Source organism: Lissotriton vulgaris, chromosome 2_2 (genome assembly GCF_964263255.1).
Source record: "Lissotriton vulgaris chromosome 2_2, aLisVul1.2, whole genome shotgun sequence".
NCBI lineage: Eukaryota > Metazoa > Chordata > Amphibia > Caudata > Salamandridae > Lissotriton > Lissotriton vulgaris.
In genome coordinates this window covers 194,892,321-194,915,723 of record NC_141688.1, presented here as the reverse complement: position 1 = coordinate 194,915,723, position 23,403 = coordinate 194,892,321, and the positions used below count along the sequence as shown (strand labels likewise).

At 47.4% G+C, this 23,403-nt stretch overlaps 1 protein-coding gene across 1 annotated transcript in view; it reads right to left on the bottom strand.

The window, feature by feature from the left end:
- TPCN2 (two pore segment channel 2) overlaps nt 1-21,820 on the bottom strand; it is a 236,195-nt gene extending 214,375 nt beyond the window's left edge. Inside the window, exon 1 of the mRNA XM_086959528.1 lies at nt 21,230-21,820. Within this exon, the coding sequence (XP_086815654.1) occupies nt 21,230-21,374 (145 nt within the window). The 5' untranslated portion in view covers nt 21,375-21,820. The remainder of the gene's footprint in view (nt 1-21,229) is intronic.
- Between the last annotated feature and the right edge of the window lie 1,583 nt (nt 21,821-23,403).

Genomic DNA, 23,403 nt, shown 5'->3' with positions numbered 1-23,403 from the left:
AAACATACGTTTAATGCATTAAGTACTAAAATTCAGTCACTCTTTCTTAGTTGGACTCCCCTTTATCTTTCTTGGTGGGGCCGTCTGGATACTATTAAAATGATGATTGTCCCGCATGTCTTGTACACAGTTTCCATGCTACCTATCCGGATCCCCATCTCATATTTTTCTCAAATTAACTCCATTTGTTAAAAATGTTTATGGCATAAAAAACATCCATGAATTGCTCTTACAAAACTCACTCGTCCTAAATCTAAAAGTGGCATGCATTTTCCAAACTTCATAGCTTATCATTCGGCTTTTTTGATTATACAATCCTTTGCTCTATCCTACTACTTTGCAGATATCCCTCTTCCCAGATGGATTGTTTTTGAACGCTTATCATTAAAGGATTTTTCCTTTAAAAACGTATTGTATATGTCCAATAGTACCTTCATATCCTCAAATCCTATATTAAAACATTCCCAGAGCTTACTATACAACACATTCTCCTCAGGACTAACCCCATTTCAATGTTTTTTATCCTCCACAATATGGTATAATACAATATGGTATCTCAAGTATAAAGGTAAATCATTTTACTACAAATACTGGAAGGAGAAGGGAATTGCTTTTGTATACCAATTGATTCACCAAAATTCTGTTATTTCCTTTCCTGATTTACAACTACAATTTCATTTACCTAACTCTTATATTAATGAAGATGCCGCAATCTCAACTGCCTTACAATCAAAATTAGCCACTTATGATCTACCAGCTGATACACCATCTTTTACACCAATCACCCCATTATATGTTTTGTTTCAAACTAAGACCTAAAGCAGCTCTTGTCTGCAAACTATTGATGTCACGTGTTGTGGGGAGACCTAACCCCCATATTGAAACTGCTTGGGTAGCTGACCTGTCTCTTTCCCTTTCTATCAAGACTTGGGATAAGTTATGGTCTAAATTATTTAAAGTTTCTCCTGCTGCTCGCCTAACCCAATCTTTGTATTATATTTATAATAGGGCTGTTATTACTCCTGTTTGCATTTCCAAGTTTTCTCCATCCACGTCTCCATTCTGCAGGTCTTGTTCTAATGATACTGGGACGTTGAGACATCAACTTTATGATTGTTCAAATGTATTAATATATTGGAAACCTGTTTGGACTATTTGCATGAAAATTTTAAAATGCGATCTTCCATTATCAATACAAAATATATTTTTAGGTTCTTCCTCACCTGAGGTTGATGAATCCTCCTCTATTTCCATGTTACTTAACTTATTTATTGCATTAGCATTCAAAGTTATTTTATTGTCTTGGAAAGACAATTCCAAATTATCTTCATTAACTTGGTGGAATTTTATTTGTGATGAACATAGGATTGCTAATGTTTCCTCCATCTCGCTCACAAAATTAAAGTTGATCTTCTTTGGCTACAATTTACATTATATCTTTCTTCACATGCTACTTTACATCAAGTCTCTTTCCCGTTAAACTTGTTCTATACATTTTTTTAACTTTCTTCTCTTCTGTCTTTCTTTATTTTTTTCTTCCTCCTATATCTCTTTTTGTTCAATTTGTCTTTTTTAATCTCATGCTGTTCACATATTGCATTTACATATTGATCATTTTTTGATAATACTGTACTATGTTCATATATTCTATGAATGCGTTGACCACTAGTTAACTAAGTAGTAAGTCACTGGTCATGTTTACCCTACACGTAGCCTAGACGGTTGTTGTGTGTGAAGCAACATTTTTGTGTGTTTAACCACATCCGTGCGGTGCAGATTTACCGCCGGTGCTGGGCCCTAATGAAAACGGGCGTGGTCATGACGGAACGGTTCCGTCATGAGCACAGCTCGACCGATGCTCATGACAGAAACGTTCAGTCATTAGCATCGAAAGGGTTAATGAAACACTATTTGTGTTTGCAGAGCGCAAATCCTGAACTCGCGCGTTTGAAGGTGGTCTCATATCGTGGGCGCAGCCAGAGCCACTGGTACCGGATTAATATAGTGTGATAGGCGAGTACTCCGTAACACCAATAAAACCCACCCACCCTAATATCTCCCTAGAAGGCGGGGTACCGGTGTAAATAGCTGCTCAGGTCTCCTTCGATTGGTCCTACTTCTCTTGGGGGGGGGGGGGGGGGGGGGAAATGGTAAAGGGAGGCTGATTGGGTGGTCGGACGGTAGCCTTCTGACAATGTGACCAGAAGGCAGACAGCTGCATCCCAGGGGCAAGGCAAGGAGGAGACAGCCTGGTGGGTCAAGCTGCGCGTGCCACCCTCCCCTGATGAAAATTAAATGCTTTTAGTTTCCTTAAAGCTCCCTGTTCTCATGGTTGCTATGTACCCTAACTTCTACGTTTTACTTCCTCCCCTCTCCAGTACCCTCCTGCTCTTGACTCAATCCCCCATCGCCTGCCCCTCCCTAAAGGCCACCTACCTACTAACCACACACCATATCCCCCGCCTCGAGAGAAACTGCCATTTTGGGTTCGTTGGGATATCTACACAGGCGCAGATTAGGATTGTTAAACATGCTGGGGAGGGTATCACTTTGCCTGATGCTGATTTTTTTATTGTTAAATATGTTTGAGAGAAGTACCATATAGGGAGACAGCAAATAAAGTGATGCTCACTAAGGGTACAACCTATCACACAACAGAAAACAGACTATCGACCTACAACCTCGGCCGCAGAATAAAGTACAATAGTCATAGATGACAACAGGGTCGCAACTAGACCCAAACTTCGAGGGGGGGGGTAGAAATGACAGTTCAACCGACGGAGGAGGGCGAACACTTTAAATAATGCGGCCGACCTATCCTTAGAGCCAATTAAAAAAATAGAATGATAAATTGTGCATATGAAACATGTCGGTCAAACCCCGTAAGATTGTAACAAACATGTTTTTATGGATTTGACAAGGTTGATAGGCTGCTGACAGACATCTTTAAAAAAGAGAGTGACTGTTTTGACAATCAAAAAGCAAGTACTACAGATTAGAATCCCAAAGTGCTTTGGAACCAGTCTTTGCAAAAGTACTTGAAGAGGAGGAGTGATTCAAATGGGGAGGAAAAGATGCAGGTACTCATCAAACTGAGCTGGGATGGGACATGCTAAAAAAACATTTCTGCCATCTGTCAAGTATTCTTTTTGCGCTTCCATTGTCCTGGTTAGTAGTCTCACATTTCCTATATGTGCAGATTCCCTCTGAACATTTGACACAACACAAATAGTAATTAATAGCCAGCCTGCTGCTATGACCCACAGAAATATGCGTTCCGTCCATTGCATTCATAGTGATCTCGGCCCATGCCGTGTGTTCTTTGGCCAGAAATGTGTGATCTTGGCCCAGCACTGATCTTAAGCCATCACGGTCTGATCTAGAGCCTTTGCTGTGATTCAGGCCAGCACCCAGTGATTTTGGACCATGAATGCACCGTCTAGTGTCAGTGATGTATGCTCTTAGCTCAGCCCAGGCTGACATGGTCTCTGCCATTTCAAGTCTCTGCTCAGTGCTGTGTTCCCCACAGAGGACACAAGCTAAGAAAAGATCAGGGTGAACTCACAAAGAGCACCACTCAGATCATAATGGCGTATATGGAGACGCACAAAAAAGGGGGAGATTTTTAGCTTATAATGATATTTTAACTTGCTTACGCTATTGCCTACATTCTCATGAAAGCCCTGGGCGCCAACCAGAGGCGGCTGCATGGTTCAGGGGTGGCGGGGCAACGATGGGCAGGAAAAAGGAAAGAAATAAGTACCTTCTTGCCTCTTTCTCGGCACATCTCTCCTTAGTCCCTCGCTTCAGCCTGGAACAGAAAGCACACCCAGGCTCCCCACATCTAATCACAACACAGCAATGCAGCATTGCGATTTGTCCGAGCACCCTGGTTCGCCACTGAAACAGGCAATGGAAGCCTGGACATGTTCTCCACTCAGGCTGCAATACAGCCTGGGTGGAGCACATGCAAATTGTGCATGAATGTTTGACCGGCCCAAGACATCTGGCCAAACATTCATGTGCACTTACTAAGTGTGCTCACCACTCCCCCTGCTCCGGTCGTCATAGCAGCCCATCCCCGCCCTGCAAAGGGAACGAAGCAGGAACAGATAAAATGAAGTTATTATCATTTTATTTTTCCTTTATTTCACTGCTAAAAAGCAGTAGGGCGTGGCTCCCCTGCCTTAGCGGAGGAGCCGCCACTGGCGCAACCCCTTCCTTCAGCACCATAGTTTTCTAGTGATCCTCATTTTATGGACTCAACCTCATTTTCTCGTTCGAGTCATTGTGCATATTCAGGCAGCCTCTAAAAGGACTGACATCAGAGCATGCCCAAGGACCTTCATGACACATTCGACAGATAAACCATGCACATTGGTCATTACTGTGGGTGAGGTTACGCCTGCGCAGTGCTGCAGGCCAGCATTGTGATCATAGCACTGTGGGATATTGGGCCTTTATAAGCTAGTATGGTAATTTAGGCCACTGCTGTATATTGGACAAGCGCTATGTTATATTAGGTCTGTGCGTGGTGACAGTAGGGCCACATTGAGCGATACTGACAGAATACGTCATGATCTTAGCCTACCACTGTGTATTTAGGTGCACTGGTGAAATAAAGAGAATATCCCTTGGGTAACGCAATGATGCAAGACCACAATTTGGAAAACTAATCAATCAAAATTGCTTTCATGCCCAGTCATCTCAACCCCACATTTCAAGATTCGGCCACATATAAAGAGGAAGAAAAAACTCTACGACTGGGTAAAAATCAAATGACATGTATTTATTATGCCTAATACAGAATTTATCAAGATAAAAACACGAAAATATCCAATTCATCAAAAGACAAAATGCATGAAAACAAAGGGAGTGAAAAAACAAGAGTTTTTTCACTCGACCCTATCTTCACCTCCAGCAAGCACATTTCCTTCGACCGCACCACAGCTCTCCATTGGACGGACCACAGCTGTGTTCACTTCAGCTACAAAACCACCTTGACCCACAACCTATTCCTCGGAGAAACTGGAAAAAAATCACCTCCGACCAACTCCTCACATTACTCAACCAAAACCCTCCCACCCTCTCATTGGACCCAAACCAAGTGGCCACCAAACTCAAGCAATGGATCACCCACAGCGCTGATGAATTAGCACCCCTGAAAAAGCACCAGATCAATTCAGGCAGCAAAAAGGCTCCCTGGTTCAATGAGGACCTTAAAAAATCCAAGAAGCTATGCTGCACCCTAGAGAAAACATGGAGAAAAAAACCCAACCACCGACAACATGGCCACCCTCAAGGCAGCCACCCGCAAACACCACCAACTGATCCGATCCACCAAGAAATCAGCATTCAAGGGTCGTCTCGACAACAACGCCCAAAATAGCAAGGAACTTTTCAACATAGTCAAAGAATTCACCAACCCCGCCGCAGCATCTAACTATATCACTCCCTCCCAAGACCTCTGCGATGAGTTATCCTCCTTCTTCTACAACAAAATTGCCGACATTCACAACAGCTTCGAGAACACTCCCTGCGAACAACCCTCCCTACCCCCCTCAGACCCTACACCGCCAACTAACAACCTCAGCGCCTGGAATCCAATCACCACCGAAGACACCATCCGCCTAATGAATTCCATCCACTCTGGCTCGTCAACTGACCCCTGCCCCCACCACATTTTCAACAAAGCTGACTCCATCATCGCACCCCATCTCCGTGATGTCATCAACTGCTCGTTCAACTCTGCCACATTCCCAGAAAGCTGGAAACACGCCGAACTCAGCGCCCTCTTGAAGAAACCCACAGCAGACCCCTCTGAACTTAAAAACTACCGACCCATTTCCCTCCTCCCCTTCCCCGCCAAAGTCATTGAGAAAGCCGTCAACAGCCAGCTGGCCGCCTTCCTTGAATCCAACAACTCCCTCGATCCCTCTCAGTCCGGATTTCGAGCCAAACACAGCACCGAGACCGCCCTCATTGCAGCGACTGACGACATCCGAACACTACTGGATAACGGAGAAACAGCGGCCCTCATTCTACTCGACCTCTCCGCCGCTTTCGACACAGTCTGCCACAGCACCCTTATACAACGCCTCAGCAACATCGGCATACAAGGAAAAGCCTTGGACGGATCATCTCATTCCTCGCCGGGAGAACTCAAAGAGTCCGACTTCCCCCATTCAACTCAGAGGCCACTGAAGTCATCTGTGGAGTACCACAAGGATCATCACTCAGTCCCACCCTCTTCAACGTTTACATGAGTCCACTCGCCTCCATCGCGCGTCAACACAACCTTAACATCATCTCTTACGCCGACGACACCCAGTTAATCCTTTCCCTCACCAAAGACCCTAACACCGCCAAAACCAATCTTCACGAAGGCATGAAAGAAGTAGCCGAATGGATGAAGCATAGCCGCCTAAAACTCAACCCAGACAAAACGGAGGTGCTCATCCTAGGATCTTCCCCCTCTGCCTGGGACGACTCTTGGTGGCCTTCCGCTCTGGGCACAGCACCCACAGACCACGCACGCAACCTGGGCTTCATCCTAGACTCCTCTCTCTCGATGTCCAGACAAGTCAACGCAATATCATCCTCCTGCTTCAAAGTACTTCGTATTCTCAAAAAGATCTTCCGCTAGATCCCCCTCGAAACAAGAAAGACTGTCACCCACGCACTGGTCACGAGTCGACTGGATTATGGTAACACACTATACGCCGGAATCACAGCAAAATTACAGAAACAACTCCAACGCATCCAAAACGCATCAGCGAGACTCATTTTGGACATCCCTCGCCAAGATCACATCACCGGACACCTAAAAGACCTCCACTGGCTTCCCGTCAACAAGAGAATTACATTCCGTCTTCTCACCCACGCACACAAGGCCCTCTACAAACTAGGACCCGAATGCCTCAACACTCGACTGTCCTTTACACACCCACCAGTCAACTAAGATCGTCCAATCAAGCCCTCGCCGCAGTCCTGCGCATCCGAAAATCCACCATGGGTGGCAGATCCTTCTCCTTCCTGGCGGCCAAGACCTGGTACTCACTCCCCACTCGCCTCCGCCTTACTCAAAACCACATCTCCTTCAGAAAAGAACTTAAAACCTGGCTAGTCGACAAAAATTGAACCCCCCTTCCCCAAGCGCCTTGAGACCCTCTGGGTGAGTAGTGCGCTATACAAATCCCTGAACTTGAACAACTTGATCTTAACTAGTTGCACATCCGTTATGATCGCATCAAAAAAGTTGTGGGCTTAAGCACTCTATAGTTGGCTTTTTGGACACCACTATCCCCAAAACAGATTGTGTGTGAAGGAATGACGTTGACGCGTTTCAATGGAGAAAACCTTATAAATCCATCTTTTTCAAGACTCTGGTATTTAACACTCTGTATCTTGTAACAGTTTCATGCAGATACCGCTGTATAAAAGAAACGGGGGTAGAACCTCCCTTGTTAAAAAAAGATAAAAAGTCCCAGCTTGGCGAGGACCTCCCACAAATTTATTATTGCAGTAGGTTTAAGTCACAGATGTTACATTATTGTATTATTTTTTCTTTGAGCAATCTTCTCTTGTGATTATACATTTCAAAAAAGGGGGTAGGGGGGGGATTGTATCTTCTCGCTTGTTGAGGTCGATATGGACACCGTGGATTTTATTATCTGTTCGGAATGCTTGATAAGACGGTCCCTTTTCTCTTAAGGGAATCCGTGGATAGAAAAGGACGGCGTGTATTCTTCTTCCTCGATTAAACCGGGCTGTGGACTGGGCCAGCACTGCATATGGACATGGGTACTAGTACTAATGCAACAGCATTTGTTTACATTCATTACATTAACAAATAGAACATCTCCAGTTCTCTTCTCTGGTTTTGTGCCAAAACCCCTGCAGGGACCCCGACTGGATGTAGCTGCGCACTGTGAATAAGGTGTGAAAGTGTGCCTTTGTTTACAAGGTGACATGGGGAAGACTTTTACCTTTAGATATCCCAAGAAAGAGTTGTGTGAAGTCCTGCTGGTTAGAGGCCCTAAACCTGAAGGAAAGTCTTCTCTAAACCAGGAATAAAGCCAACCCCGCGTCAGCACTGCTAGCACTATCTAGTTAATGGTCAGCGCGCCCCTGGCATCTGGTGAGAGAGTGTGGAACAGAAGCATTATTAATGGCTTCTACTTCAGCAGAGCTGCCGCTTTCCTAGGTCCATGGGTGACGTGCTGGCCAGGCCGGGATTTTTCTTTGAATTCTCGGACTTGCAGTCCAGTTTTATATTGGACCAAATAATCTGCAAGTGCCAGAGTGCAAAGAAAAAACCTGGACTTTGGGTCTGGACTAAAGCAGCAAATCACACAAGGATCTGGAAAACTTGACAGTTGGGAGGCGCTGCTTTCTTGCTGTGAAAGCAGTAACCTGATTGGTGGGAATGGCCTCACTCGGCGCTCCACAGCACCCTGAAGCCTGCACTGACTTACCTAGCTGTCTTAAAACAGCTGGATTAGAGATGTTTAAAGTGAACGTGAGGCTGCAATATCAAGAAACAGCCAAAAAGACATGTGCACTATGAACATAAGTGCATTGACAGCCAACCCTCCTCCCTGCAGCTGTGACATAGCAGCGAGCCTGCCATGTCCTGACGCCTTACTTGGGACGAGGAAGAAAAATAAAATGATAATAAAGCATCATTTTATTTTTTCATGAGTTATTGGGGTGGGCGGGGTTTAAGTGGGGCGATGCTCCCCCGCTCCAACGGAAGAGCCGCCCCTGCACCCGAATGCGCCAGGCGTAATGCAAATGAGCCCGAAGTTTGGGAACAACGAAATAGGAGGGGGGGCGGGGGGGGGGGGGAGAAAAACTCTCTATTGAAAGGTTGTACCTAACCCAACCATGAATGTGGGGAAAAAACTTTGTTTTAATTGCCCTCACACACCCTAGTGGTGTCATGCTTCACATTTTCATCTCCTGTCGTCCGACCCTCTAGGTGTAATTGAGTCAGCAGATCAAGGCTTTGATAGCTTCTGCGACTGGGTAACTAGGGCACTAGACTCCCTTATTCCGTTAGTTTTGTGTAAATCTGGGGCTAGGGATACCAGCCCTTGGTACGATGATTCGCTGCGGGCACTCAGGACCATCTGTAGGCGTGCAGAGTGGGTTTGGCGCAAAACGTATAACAACGAGAAAAAAGTTTTGTATTTGGCCACTGTGAAACAGTACCATCGGGCAGTTTGTAGAACCCGTGCTGCCTTTTACGCCCTACAATTTCAGACTAGTACGAACCCCTCCAAAACTATTTTTAAGGTGTTGAAAGATCTTACCGCCAAAAGGGTGACGGCGACTTACCAGAGCTCCTTGGAGCACTGTGAAACTTTAGCGGCTTTCTTTTTGGAAAAGGTCAATGCCATCTATCGTGCCTTTCCATTGGTTACGCCGGCCGCTGACATACCTGTTGAGCCTCTGGTCTCGGAGGAGCTACACTCCTTTCCGAGCCTAACACCTGAAAGCCTCAGTAAGCTGGCTCAACAAGTGAAGTCGGGGTCCCCGGCTGATCCGCTGTGCCCGGCCTTAAAGATGTAGCCGCACACGACACCTCGCCGCTCTGCTTATTGATTAATACGTCACTTACATCTGGCGTAGTTCCACGGAGGTGGAAACAGGCTGTGGTTAGGCCTATTCTCAAGAAGCCTAACTTGGATGGCAGCAAGCCCGAGAATTAACGGCCTATCTCACTCTTGCCGTGGCCTGCCAAGGTGACCGAGGCGTACGTCAACTCTGTCCTCTCGGAACATCTACTTCAAGCTGACGTTCTTTATATGACGCAGAATGGGTTTCGGGCTGGGCACAGCACGGAAACGGCACTACTGTATATGGTGGAGCGCTTACGTTCCGTGCTGGATGCGGGTCAAATGGCGGCGCTGGTGCTATTAGATCTGAGCGCCGCGTTTGACACCGTATCGCACCCTATCGTTCTGCGGCGTCTGGAGGAGGTTGGCGTCACTGGCCCTGCTCTCCAGTGGTTCCGGTCCTTTTTAGCCAATCGTGCCTTTAGCATGACCGTCCCGCCGTATCAGTCCAAATTCCACCCTTTGGACCTGGGAGTCCCCCAAGGCTCCTCGCTGAGTCCTACGTTGTTTAATCTATACGTAAGGCCGCTGGCTGAGGTTGTCAGGCAATGGGGTATGACCATGGTGTCGTACGCCGATGACACCCAGCTAGCGGTCACGATCAGCGGGGATGCAGAGGTGGATGCCCCCAGATTCCTACAAGGACTGCGGGCGGTCGCCGGCTGGATGACGTCCAACTGTCTCCAGCTGCACGCTAGTAAGACCGAGGTCATGATTTTTGGCAAACAACAAGAACTCTGGGGAGAGAGATGGTGGCCTGCGGATCTGGGCCCTACACCTACTCCAGTCTCTGAGCTTAAAAACCTCGGGGTCTGGCTGGATCCTTCCCTTGCGTTTGTCTGTCACACCAAACGTACGGCAGCCTGTTTTGGCATCTTGCGGGGACTTCGCCCCGTGCTTAAGTTCTTTGATGCCCCCACCCGGCAACTCGTGATCCAAGCCACAGTCATCTCTAGGCTGGATTACGCAAGTTCCCTCCTAGTGGGTCTCAATCAAGCAGAAGTCGGACGCCTTCAGCGCATTCAGAATGCCGCAGCAAGAGCGGTGGTAGGATTACCTAGATCATGTTCCACCACCACTACATTGCGATCGCTGCACTGGCTTCCCATGGCACAGCGGATCCGGTTTAAGGTCCTCTGTGTTGCCTATAAAATTCTTAAGGGATCCCCGGCTGAAATTCTCTCCAACCTCCTGGTCCGTTACACCCCGGCCCGAACATTAAGATCCTCCGATTTAGAATTGGCTGTTGTCCCCGCTTTAAGCTTAGCAGGGCTGGTGGACGCTCCTTTCAAGTCCGTGCTGCGGTGCTTTGGAATTTCCTTCCCCCTGCAATCCGTGCCCTTAGGGATTTGTTATCCTTTCGTCGTGCGGTGAAAACTTTTTTATTCATTTATTACTCTGATCCCCTGGCTTTGTGTTCAGTTGTGTTGTGCTGCTGCCTTGTCGGGCACCAGGACGCTCCTTCGCTGGAGCAGCTGTGCGCCTAATAAAAACGCATAACATAACATATTGGGTCACCCCGACCCCTAAAAGTCAGGGTGGGCTCAACCACAGTGTTGGGAGCTCTTTTGATACACAAGAGACAGGGGGGGTTTAAAGAAAAAACACCTCAGGCAGATCCCCGGTTTCCCTTTATTCTGGGGTCTGTCTGGGTAATTTTGGATCTTTGTTGGAGTATTATGGTCCTAAGACCCTAGTGCCGACATGTGTCAGTCCGTAGTGGCCATAGAGGTCCTGGACTTTCTTCAGGGCAAAACTGACCCCCTATGTGAGGGGAACTAAAGGATGGGCGGTCCCTATCCTATCAGTGAAGCGAGGGCAGAGTAGCTACTCCTTGTGAGACTGGCTCCACTCAACAGCGTCATCCTCAGCAGCCCAAGCCTACCAGTCACAAGTATCCGGACTATCCTTGGTGGTGGAGAAGTGCTAGTACCTAAAGGGATAAAAATAAGAAGTGCTGGTATGCAGTACATGTGAGTACCTGCCAATTTAATGCTCTGACAAGACAACCCTTTGTTGTCAGTTCCCAGAAAAGGTTATTCTGTGAAATTAGAAGTTTATTGTGCGATCCGAGTAGCATTAAGTTGGGTAACAAACATCTGTTATTCAGCGCCAAGATACCCTCCTGGGTACGTTTGTGCATTACAAATACACATGTTATGACGCAAACCGGCACAAATGGCTGAGTTTGCTGGCTAGAAGTCGAAGAAATGCTCTTAAAGTTTCAAACTTTTCATGTGTGCTGCACAGCACACCGACATAGTGGGAAAGTGATCAACTAGGCCTAAGCACTGTAGTACTGGAAGGATATTTTTCAAGTACAAACCTATGCTTGACAGAACACACAAACACCCTTCTGCTATGACGCAAGGGTGTGTGTTTGGGGCATGTCAGCCTAAAGTGTGCCAGTGCAGGGAGAAAAGAAATCAGCATCAGTTCTTAGTACATTGTAGACATAGCGCAGTAGTTCAAGTTTCAAAGCTTTATTCGATTTGTAAAACAAACCATACAAGCAAAACAAAACACATACAAATGTAGCAGTAACTTTCTGCTGCACTGTCTTGGTTTGATTTTATATTGCAAGAGAGCGAGCTAATGCTCTAAGGCGTCTAGCCGCTAAAATCTGTCAGTACTGCATGAGGAAACAGCAGAGGACCCTCAGACGATGCCGATCATGACAGAAGGGTGAAAAGCCAGGCCTGAAGGGCCTTTCTGAAAGTCATGGGTCGCACTCCGACTCCACCCACCAGTGGGTGAACCCCAGGAGCATCATGGTAGATGCAGTCTTTGTAGCGTGTGCACTATTTCGAAGATTCGTGTGTTTTAGCAAGATTGCAGCACCAACTCTGGACACCGGTGTTTCGGAATTATTGTTCCTCATCAGCAGAGTGTAGGATACTCAGGGGGTTGCTGTGCAGGCTGCCAAGTGTTCTCAGGTTGATACCTCTCAAGGCGCGTGGCTGCGGGATCCGAGCTCGTCAGCTCATAGCTCGAGGGAGCCAATTTAACTGAAAGGGCCTTTCTGAACGGGAGCAGTTCCAAGGGATTTTTCAGGTGGATGGGTAAGGTGTTCCACAATTTGGCCGTTGTGTAAGAAAAAAAGTCCTACCTCCCCACCTGGAAAGCCTAAATCTAGGAGCCTCCACCAAACTGTCTTTGCAGAGGGAAGGTTTCTTTGCGGCATACACCAACTAAACATGTGCATAAGATAAAGTGGAGCAGAGTCGTGTGGGGCTCTGGAAGCGATACAGAGGGTCCTGGAAACATTTTTTTTCTTCATGGGTAGCCAGAGGAGAGGCATAAGAGCTTGTTTAACAGTCTGTCGTTTGGGTGCCCCGTCAGTAAACGGGCTGCTATATTCCGAAGATATTGCAGTTTGCTAAGCAAGCCTTTCTGTATGTTGACCCGGAGAGCATCACAGTAGTCAAATCTAGAAAGGACAAGGGCAGAGACACCTGTCTTTTGGAGATTCCGAGGCATAGAAGGGAGTATTATCCGTAAAAATTTTAATGTGTGAAAAGTATAGGAAGTAATGGCATTAATCTGAGGTTTAAAAGATGAGGTAGTATCATAAATTAGGCGCAGATTTGTTGCTGTTGATAGAAAAGTTAATAAATATGCCCCTATCTCTCTGCACATTTTGAGATAGCCTGTTTTTTAGGTCTCGGCTAAACGCGCGGAAGCACGTTGTCGCCGAGAACTTATTGTTAGCGAGTGTGCTTCCCAGGAGACACTCCTGGCCGCGCGCATCGCCTTGGAGGGCGATTTGAAACGCACACGCGATCGCGCTCGCTGTGGGCAGCTGCTGTCGTGCATTCACACAGACACACACCAGCGCCCATGCACGCACTTGCTCATACAGTGCCATGCTTCAAGGAAGTAAAAATAATGTGGACAGAACGAATAAAAAGAAGTTAAACATGAATGCTAAAGCTGTGACGGGCACTAAAAATCGAAAAGCTTAAATCAGATGTGTGAAATAATAACGTACCGAAAAAACCCTGAAAAATAACATGTGCATGAAAGCCAAAAAATGAAAAGCAAGTGTTTACCTGTGGATGCAGTCCGTGGGAAGCATTAATACAAATGTTTACATGCTGGCTTATGTGTTTAATCAAACGGAGAAGAGAGGATAAAAGCACAGTGCTAGTGCAATGAGTGAAACAAAACTGTGCTATATATGTCCTCCTAGATCCAACACACAGTCTTACATCGTAGGTGCCAAGAAATATATGAGAGTACCTACATACTGCATCCGGCCGTGAAGGGCATTTACACTACGGAAGGGAGAATGCAGAGTAGTGAGTGCAGAGTAGTGAGTAGTGAGTGCAGAGTAGTGAGTAGTGAGTGCAGAGTAGTGAGTAGTGAGTGCAGAGTAGTGAGCGCAGAGTAGTGAGTAGTGAGTGCAGAGTAGTGAGTAGTGAGTGCAGAGTAGTGAGTGCAGAGTAGTGAGTGCAGAGTAGTGAGTGCAGAGTGCAGAGTAGTGAGTGCAGAGTAGTGAGTGCAGAGTGCAGAGTAGCGAGTGCAGAGTAGCGAGTGCAGAGTAGCGAGTGCAGAGTAGCGAGTGCAGAGTAGCGAGTGCAGAGTAGCGAGTGCAGAGTAGTGAGTGCAGAGTAGTGAGTGCAGAGTGCAGAGTAGTGAGTGCAGAGTAGCGAGTGCAGAGTAGCGAGTGCAGAGTAGCGAGTGCAGAGTAGCGAGTGCAGAGTAGCGAGTGCAGCGAGTGCAGAGTAGCGAGTGGAGAGTGCAGAGTAGCGAGTGGAGAGTGCAGAGTAGCGAGTGGAGAGTGCAGAGTAGCGAGTGGAGAGTGCAGAGTAGCGAGTGGAGAGTGCAGAGTAGCGAGTGCAGAGTAGTGAGTGCAGAGTAGTGAGTGCAGAGTAGTGAGTGCAGAGTAGTGAGTGCAGAGTAGTGAGTGCAGAGTAGTGAGTGCAGAGTAGTGAGTGCAGAGTAGTGAGTGCAGAGTAGTGAGTGCAGAGTAGTGAGTGCAGAGTGCAGAGTGCAGAGTAGTGAGTGCAGAGTAGTGAGTGCAGAGTAGTGAGTGCAGAGTGCAGAGTAGTGAGTGCAGAGTGCAGAGTGCAGAGTAGTGAGTGCAGAGTAGTGAGTGCAGAGTAGTGAGTGCAGAGTAGTGAGTGCAGAGTAGTGAGTGCAGAGTAGTGAGTGCAGAGTAGTGAGTGCAGAGTAGTGAGTGCAGAGTAGTGAGTGCAGAGTGCAGAGTAGTGAGTGCAGAGTGCAGAGTAGTGAGTGCAGAGTGCAGAGTAGTGAGTAGTGAGTAGTGAGTAGTGAGTGCAGAGTAGTGAAGAGTAGTGAGTGCAGAGTAGTGAGTAGTGAGTGCAGAGTAGTGAGTAGTGAGTGCAGAGTAGTGAGTAGTGAGTGCAGAGTAGTGAGTAGTGAGTGCAGAGTAGTGAGTGCAGAGTAGTGAGTGCAGAGTAGTGAGTGCAGAGTAGTGAGTGCAGAGTAGTGAGTGCAGAGTGCAGAGTAGTGAGTGCAGAGTGCAGAGTAGTGAGTGCAGAGTGCAGAGTGCAGAGTAGTGAGTGCAGAGTGCAGAGTGCAGAGTAGTGAGTGCAGAGTAGTGAGTGCAGAGTAGTGAGTGCAGAGTAGTGAGTGCAGAGTAGTGAGTGCAGAGTAGTGAGTGCAGAGTAGTGAGTGCAGAGTAGTGAGTGCAGAGTAGTGAGTGCAGAGTAGTGAGTGCAGAGTAGTGAGTGCAGAGTAGCGAGTGCAGAGTGCAGAGTGCAGAGTAGCGAGTGCAGAGTAGCGAGTGCAGAGTAGCGAGTGCAGAGTAGCGAGTGCAGAGTAGCGAGTGCAGAGTAGTGAGTGCAGAGTAGTGAGTGCAGAGTAGCGAGTGCAGAGTAGCGAGTGCAGAGTAGCGAGTGCAGAGTAGCGAGTGCAGAGTAGCGAGTGCAGAGTAGCGAGTGCAGAGTAGCGAGTGCAGAGTAGCGAGTGCAGAGTAGCGAGTGCAGAGTAGCGAGTGCAGAGTAGCGAGTGCAGAGTAGCGAGTGCAGAGTAGAGAGTGCAGAGTAGAGAGTGCAGAGTAGAGAGTGCAGAGTAGTGAGTAGAGAGTGCAGAGTAGTGAGTAGCGAGTGCAGAGTAGCGAGTAGAGAGTAGCGAGTAGTGAGTGCAGAGTAGTGAGTGCAGAGTAGTGAGTGCAGAGTGCAGAGTAGTGAGTGCAGAGTGCAGAGTAGTGAGTGCAGAGTGCAGAGTGCAGAGTAGTGAGTGCAGAGTAGTGAGTGCAGAGTAGTGAGTGCAGAGTAGTGAGTGCAGAGTAGTGAGTGCAGAGTAGTGAGTGCAGAGTAGTGAGTGCAGAGTAGTGAGTGCAGAGTAGTGAGTGCAGAGTAGTGAGTGCAGAGTAGTGAGTGCAGAGTAGCGAGTGCAGAGTAGCGAGTGCAGAGTAGCGAGTGCAGAGTAGCGAGTGCAGAGTAGCGAGTGCAGAGTAGCGAGTGCAGAGTAGCGAGTGCAGAGTAGCGAGTGCAGAGTAGAGAGTGCAGAGTAGTGAGTAGAGAGTGCAGAGTAGTGAGTAGCGAGTGCAGAGTAGCGAGTAGAGAGTAGCGAGTAGTGAGTGCAGAGTAGTGAGTGCAGAGTAGTGAGTGCAGAGTAGTGAGTGCAGAGTAGTGAGTGCAGAGTAGTGAGTGCAGAGTAGCGAGTGCAGAGTAGCGAGTGCAGAGTAGCGAGTGCAGAGTAGCGAGTGCAGAGTAGTGAGTAGTGAGTAGTGAGTAGTGAGTGCAGAGTAGTGAAGAGTAGTGAGTGCAGAGTAGTGAGTAGTGAGTGCAGAGTAGTGAGTAGTGAGTGCAGAGTAGTGAGTAGTGAGTGCAGAGTAGTGAGTGCAGAGTAGTGAGTGCAGAGTAGTGAGTGCAGAGTAGTGAGTGCAGAGTAGTGAGTGCAGAGTAGTGAGTGCAGAGTAGTGAGTGCAGAGTAGTGAGTGCAGAGTAGTGAGTGCAGAGTAGTGAGTGCAGAGTAGTGAGTGCAGAGTAGTGAGTGCAGAGTAGTGAGTGCAGAGTGCAGAGTAGCGAGTGGAGAGTGCAGAGTAGCGAGTAGAGAGTGCAGAGTAGTGAGTAGAGAGTGCAGAGTAGTGAGTAGCGAGTGCAGAGTAGCGAGTGGAGAGTAGCGAGTAGAGAGTGCAGAGTAGTGAGTAGAGAGTGCAGAGTAGTGAGTAGAGAGTGCAGAGTAGTGAGTAGCGAGTAGAGAGTGCAGAGTAGTGAGTAGAGTGCAGAGTAGTGAGTAGAGAGTGCAGAGTAGAGAGTGCAGAGTAGTGAGTGCAGAGTAGTGAGTGCAGAGTAGTGAGTGCAGAGTAGTGAGTGCAGAGTAGTGAGTGCAGAGTAGTGAGTGCAGAGTAGTGAGTGCAGAGTAGTGAGTGCAGAGTAGTGAGTGCAGAGTAGTGAGTGCAGAGTAGTGAGTGCAGAGTAGTGAGTAGTGAGTGCAGAGTAGTGAAGAGTAGTGAGTGCAGAGTAGTGAGTAGTGAGTGCAGAGTAGTGAGTAGTGAGTGCAGAGTAGTGAGTAGTGAGTGCAGAGTAGTGAGTGCAGAGTAGTGAGTGCAGAGTAGTGAGTGCAGAGTAGTGAGTAGTGAGTGCAGAGTAGTGAGTAGTGAGTGCAGAGTAGTGAAGAGTAGTGAGTGCAGAGTAGTGAAGAGTAGTGAGTGCAGAGTAGTGAAGAGTAGTGAGTGCAGAGTAGTGAAGAGTAGTGAGTGCAGAGTAGTGAGTGCAAAGTGCAGAGTAGCGAGTGCAAAGTGCAGAGTAGCGAGTGCAAAGTGCAGAGTAGCGAGTGCAAAGTGCAGAGTAGCGAGTGCAAAGTGCAGAGTAGCGAGTGCAAAGTGCAGAGTAGCGAGTGCAGAGTGCAGAGTAGTGAGTGCAGAGTGCAGAGTAGTGAGTGCAGAGTGCAGAGTAGTGTAGTGAGTGCAGAGTAGTGAGTGCAGAGTAGTGAGTGCAGAGTAGTGAGTAGTGAGTGCAGAGTAGTGAGTGCAGAGTAGTGAGTGCAGAGTAGTGAGTGCAGAGTAGTGAGTGCAGAGTGAGTGTGCAAAGTGCAGAATAGTGAGTGCAGAGTAGTGAGTGCAGAGTGCAGAGTAGTGAGTGCAGAGTGAGTGTGCATAATGCAGAATAGTGAGTGCAGAGTAGTGAGTGCAGAGTAGTGAGTGTGCAGAATGCAGAATAGTGAGTGCAGAGTAGTGAGTGCAGAATGCAGAATAGTGAGTGCAGAGTAGTGAGTGCAGAGTAGTGAGTGCAGAGTGAGTGTGCAGAGCAGTGAGTGCAGGTGCAGAGTGGTGTGTGCTGTTGAGTGCAGAGTGCTGTGTATTGGCAATGTAAATGACAATGCCATTTATTTATGATTTAAAGAAAAAAAAAGAAATGTCGAGCAATGTCAATAGCTCTACCTTTAATGATGCCGAGACCATTGCATTGCAAATGCTTGTTTAATACTGTGTGCAATAGCATTTAAAAATGCATATGCACAATGCTTTCAGTCACTAGCTGGGACTTCGAGGCACTTTAAATGGTCACCACTATTCTACAAGTGCCCCAATCAGGATTCAGTTGGGCGACTGCCTAGTAACACACTTTATTTTTCATTTAAGGTATGTGCGCAGTATCTTATTTGTAGTTGTCTCAAGGTGAAGGGGAACAACATAGTTGCATTACACTTTGGTTTTAGTTTTTTTGCCACATCACCAACATTGTTTTCAGGATCAGAGTACACGTAGTTGTTTCTATGCACCTCACCTCGCTCAGCCCCACCCTCCACAATGGCTACATGAGCCCTCTCGCAGCCATCGCACGCAAGCACAACCTCAACATCATCTCCTACGCCGACGAAACCCAACTGATCCTTTCCCTCACCAACGACCCCGCCTCCGCCAAAGCCAGCTTCCAGGACGGAATATAAGACATCGCGGACTGGATGTAGCTCAGCCGCCGAAACTTAACTCAGACAAGACGGAAGTCCTCATCCTCGGCCCATCCATCTCCGCCTGGGACGACTCCTGGTGGCCCCCTGCTCTGGGCTCCGCTCCCAAGCCCACAGACCATGCACGCAACTTGGGCTTCATCCTTGACTCCTCCCTCACGATGACCAGGCAAGTCAACGCCGTTACTTCCTCCTGCTTCAACACCCTACGCATGCTCCGTAAGATCTTCCGCTGGATCCCCACTGCAACCAGGAAGACGGTTACCCAGGCCCTCGTCACCAGCCGTCTGGACTACGGGAACGCCCTCTACGCTGGGAGCACGGCCAAACTACAGAAAAGACTCCAGCACATCCAGAACGCCTCAGCACGACTAGTCCTGAACATCCCCCAACACAGCCACATCCCCTCCCACCTTAGGGACCTGCACTAGTTCCCTGTCAGCAAGAGGATCACGTACAGGCTCCTCACCCACGCACACAAGGCTCTCCACGACTTGGGCCCCGAATACCTCAACAACCTCCTCACGTTCTACACACCAGCCCGCCAGCTCCGCTCCGCCAGCCTCGCCCTCGCCACCGTCCCACAGATCCGCAGAACCACCACCGGAGGAAGATCCTTCACCTACCTGGCGGCCAAGACCTGGAACATCCTCCCCACCCACCTACTACTCACCCAGGACCATCTCTCCTTCAGGAAGCAACTCAAGACCAGGCTTTTCGAGCAGTAGCGTCCCCCCCCCCCCCCACCACACCACCTTGAGACCCTAGCGGGTGAATAGCGCGCTTTAAAAATGTTGATTGATTGAACCTCTGGATGGTTGAAGAAAAACCCTGCACGAGGTTGGCACTGGAGCCCATCGGCAGCGCAGCCCAGCACACACCAGCTACAGTACTGTGTGTGTCCTGAAGCTGCAGCAGCCCTAGCTGACACATCATGGGTGGTGGCATGGGGTGGGGACGGCGACGGCCAGGACCGAAGGATTACAGAAACAGCAAAGTTCCGAGGCTTGCTCACCCAACCATAAAGACGGAAAGTCTCCCTAATCGTCTGCGTGATAGGGCTATTCAAGAGGGTAGTATTGTAAAGATGTGGCGAATATGATAGGTGGCAGCCGCCAAGATGTGCCTAGGAGCACACAGGAGGCTCTGGGGCAGTGAACTGGAAAAGGCTAGGGTAGAGGTGGGCGAGCCCATAAAAGCTCGAGCCAGATGCCATGCCATGCTCTGCCCGGGGTACTCTTGGAGACTAGAGCCCAAACAAACCGAGCTCACATGTGACGTCTTTCTGCCCCCCACACTAATCGCAGGCGCCAAGAATTAAAGACAAGGCAGGAGGTATCACACGCCTGTGTAGTGGCGGCATCCCACAAAGTAAAACCAGACATTTCTGCATATCCAAATTGTGGGATTCTAGGAGTCGGGTTATTTCTCGCAGCTTCCTCTTCACTGAGACATATGGGAGTAGCTTCAGGTACATGCGTTCAAGATTAGGTGTTCTGTGCCAAAGCCTCGCGCACTGAAGATAAACTATGAGGCTGCAGCATGTAAACAAGAATACAGTTCACATAAAGGATGCAAGACAACGGATGAATAACCGGTGTTTATTGTTACCAAATCAACGGTATTCATGTTGTCGACCTCAGAATGATGAAGGGCTGAATGAACCCGCCGGGATTCGAAAACCACGACAATGGGATCGTACACAGGGGGGGCATTAGTCCACTGAGCCACCAGACACACATCTCAGTTCACTATTGGCATTTCTGGGGAAGGCGGGTATGTTTCTTGTCAACTATTACTTTGTAATGAATACCTTCAATGCAGCGAGGGATTATCGTGATGAGATAACGCTCTTAGTGCTTGTTTTGTAAGAAGATTGAGAGCAGCCCAAAACACTGCTCAGAAGCCCGTGGACAGCTGATTAAATGTCCACCCGCCTAAAAGTAAGGATGCGTATTCGGTGACTGACTCCACCATCACTCCCAGCCCCTTTAACTCACTCTTCCCAGTTCCTTTGGTGTACTACCGCAAGTATCTCCCCCCACCGTTCTCCTTTTGTACGTCTTCCTCCCCTTTTGCCCGCCATAAATGTGAGATGAAGAAAAAGAAGTGCCGGTCAACAAAATTACACCGGCTCAAATTAAGCGCTGATCCCATATGTCAAAGCAATACACTTATAAAAAGAAGAGGCCGTCATATTTTACATGGTGTGCGTTGCATGATTTACAGAACCAATTATTTTTCAAGGCTCGGCTTGTGCACAGGATTTTAGAGCCAAGCCAGGCCATTGGCTCGGATCTCTAGGTTTTTGGGGGCTCGCCCACCTCGTGTGAAAGTAAAGCGGTGTGGTAGAGCTCACAGGGCGGGAGTAAAGAACCACTGAGGATGCGATGGGGTGAATACTACCTCGGAGCAGGAGCCTCTGCCCACGGGCCGGCAGAGGAATTAAAGTCACAACATATTGTGAGTGTGCGCCTTAAACTTAAATACAAAAATAAGACATTTGGAAAGTAAAAATGCAATTAGCACGAAAGAAAGATCTGTACGGGAGGAACTACTCACACGTGGTGCAGACAGTATGAGACCTCGGTGAAGGCACCACTGCAAGTTCGGAAGTGTGGTTTCCCAAGTGCTCTCATTAAGCACCATGGAACAACTTGGACACAACTAAGCGCTATCAACTCCTTACCCATATGCACCACACTCGCACAGAACATTACCTGGCTCCAGCACGCACGTCACCGAGCAGCCCGACGAGGAGTAGGAGCAAGTCCTGGCTTTGGCATCCCGCTCAGGCGCCTCGAAGTCCGGGTTGGCGCACCAGCTGCGCTCCACGGTCGGCGGGAGCAGCGGCTCGGTCTCCATTGTGGCTGGGGACCGACTCAGCCAAGCAGGTCCGTACCACGAACCCCCTGGAGTCCTCCTCTACAGGATCGTAGAATTGTCAATTATTTATTTAAAAATATAGTGCGTCTATATCTTCACACTGGAAAAGTACGCGGAGAAGAAAAATATTTTTTAAAAAACGACTTCAAGTCTTTCTGGTCTGTTTTTGCTCAGCCGGCAAAGATGAAAGTAGTGATGCAACATCTAACTTTCTGATAGCATGTCGCACGAAAAAGCCCATGGAAACTAAAATGGTAGCCGGTCAGACTGGACCAGTCCTTCCTTCGCCCTGTGGGGCTCGTGGAGTGCGGGCGAGCAGCGTAGAACTTTACCCCGGGTTCAGCAAAGCCAGCACTTTCTCCCACAGTTTCCTGGACCTCACAGCGCCTGCCAGCACCGGTTGCCTTTATTTTGCAACCTCTTCCTGGACAGGGGCCGCTGGGAGTTGTAGTCTCGTTGCTCGTTCCTTCCTTTCTTGCCACTATACCGTGCATGTGTACGCAGGACATATGTAGATGGAACGGAAACCCATAGCATGGTTGACTCTGATAATTGTAGTTTAGAGTTAAGCATTACAAAATCCCAGCTTGTAAAGTGTTGTTGACTCGGGTGTCAACACCGGCTAAAGAAGTTGTACAAGAGATGGGACAACTTGCTTTGCATGTAGTTTTAGCGTCGGTATTCTGTTAGGGTGTTGGAGTTCTAAATCAATATTTTTCTTCATCTCGATACAACTTTTATATTAATCTGTATTTGTTTTTACAGATTAACTACAGTTTATAAATAGTTGTTTTCATTTGAAAACGTTGTTTGCATTAATGTGCACACGTAAATATTCAGGCATTTTTATTAATCTTAACTGCTTCAATAAATACTTTCGTGGGTTTTTACATTTTTCAAGAAGTCTGACTTTTTTTCTCCAATTTTTAATATATGTCAAATTTTATTAAAAAAACATCAACATTATGCGCATTTTTAAATACTTATTTTCCCTTGAAAAATCGGTTTTGCCACCTTCCATTTACTTATCCGAAACCTCCTCCTACTGCTATAAGCTCCAAAAGAACATAACACACTCCAGACCATCCCTCTTCTGTAACTTCACTATTCTTTCAATCCAACTAACAGACTAAAATATCCACCAATCAAAATAATTTCATATTTCCCTATACTAATTCCCCACTAATCCTGTTTGGGTTCCGGCGTAGCGTGGTACCCACCAGATAGCACCTCCACACCTGAGTAGGAGTAGCAAGCGCTATATAAACAAGCATTTGCAATGCAATAGGTCTCGCATTAGGAAAGTTTGAGCTATTGGTATTGTAAATGACAATTTTTTTATTTATGTTTTGTTTATGAAAATAGCGAAATTAATAGCTTTGTCATTTACAATGCCAATAGTAATGACTTTCGCAAATGTGACACCTATAGCATTTGTAATGCAATATGTGTTGTATTTACGTGACTTACATGTATTGATATTACAAATAACAATGGCGTTTACATTTTTTTCAATAATTAATACTTAAATAAAAGTTATTGTAATTTGTAATGGCAATAGCTTACAGTTTTGTAAATAAGTTTTGTGAAGATTATGTTCAGTGTACTTTATTGTGACGAAGAATCCAAGAATAGAAGTGAAATATTTACATCTTTTTGTTACATTTGTAATAAAGCTTAAAAGATTGAGAGAACATATTTGAACCAGGTGTTGTTGAATGGTTGCACAGATTGAGGCTATGGTGGCACTGAGTGATGTTGTGATGGCGAACGAGTGATGCTGTGGCGTTCAGTGTTGCTGTGGTAGCGCATTGTGATGTTGTTGTGCCCCTGAGTGATGCTGTGGTGGTGCGGAGGGATGCTGTATGCTATGCTATGTTTTTTTTTTGCTATACTATTTTTTGTTTTGTTATGCAATGCTATGTTTTGCTATCCTATGCTTTGAATTGTTATGCTATGCTATGCTGTGTTTTGTTATGCTATGCTATGTTTTGTTATGGTATGCGTA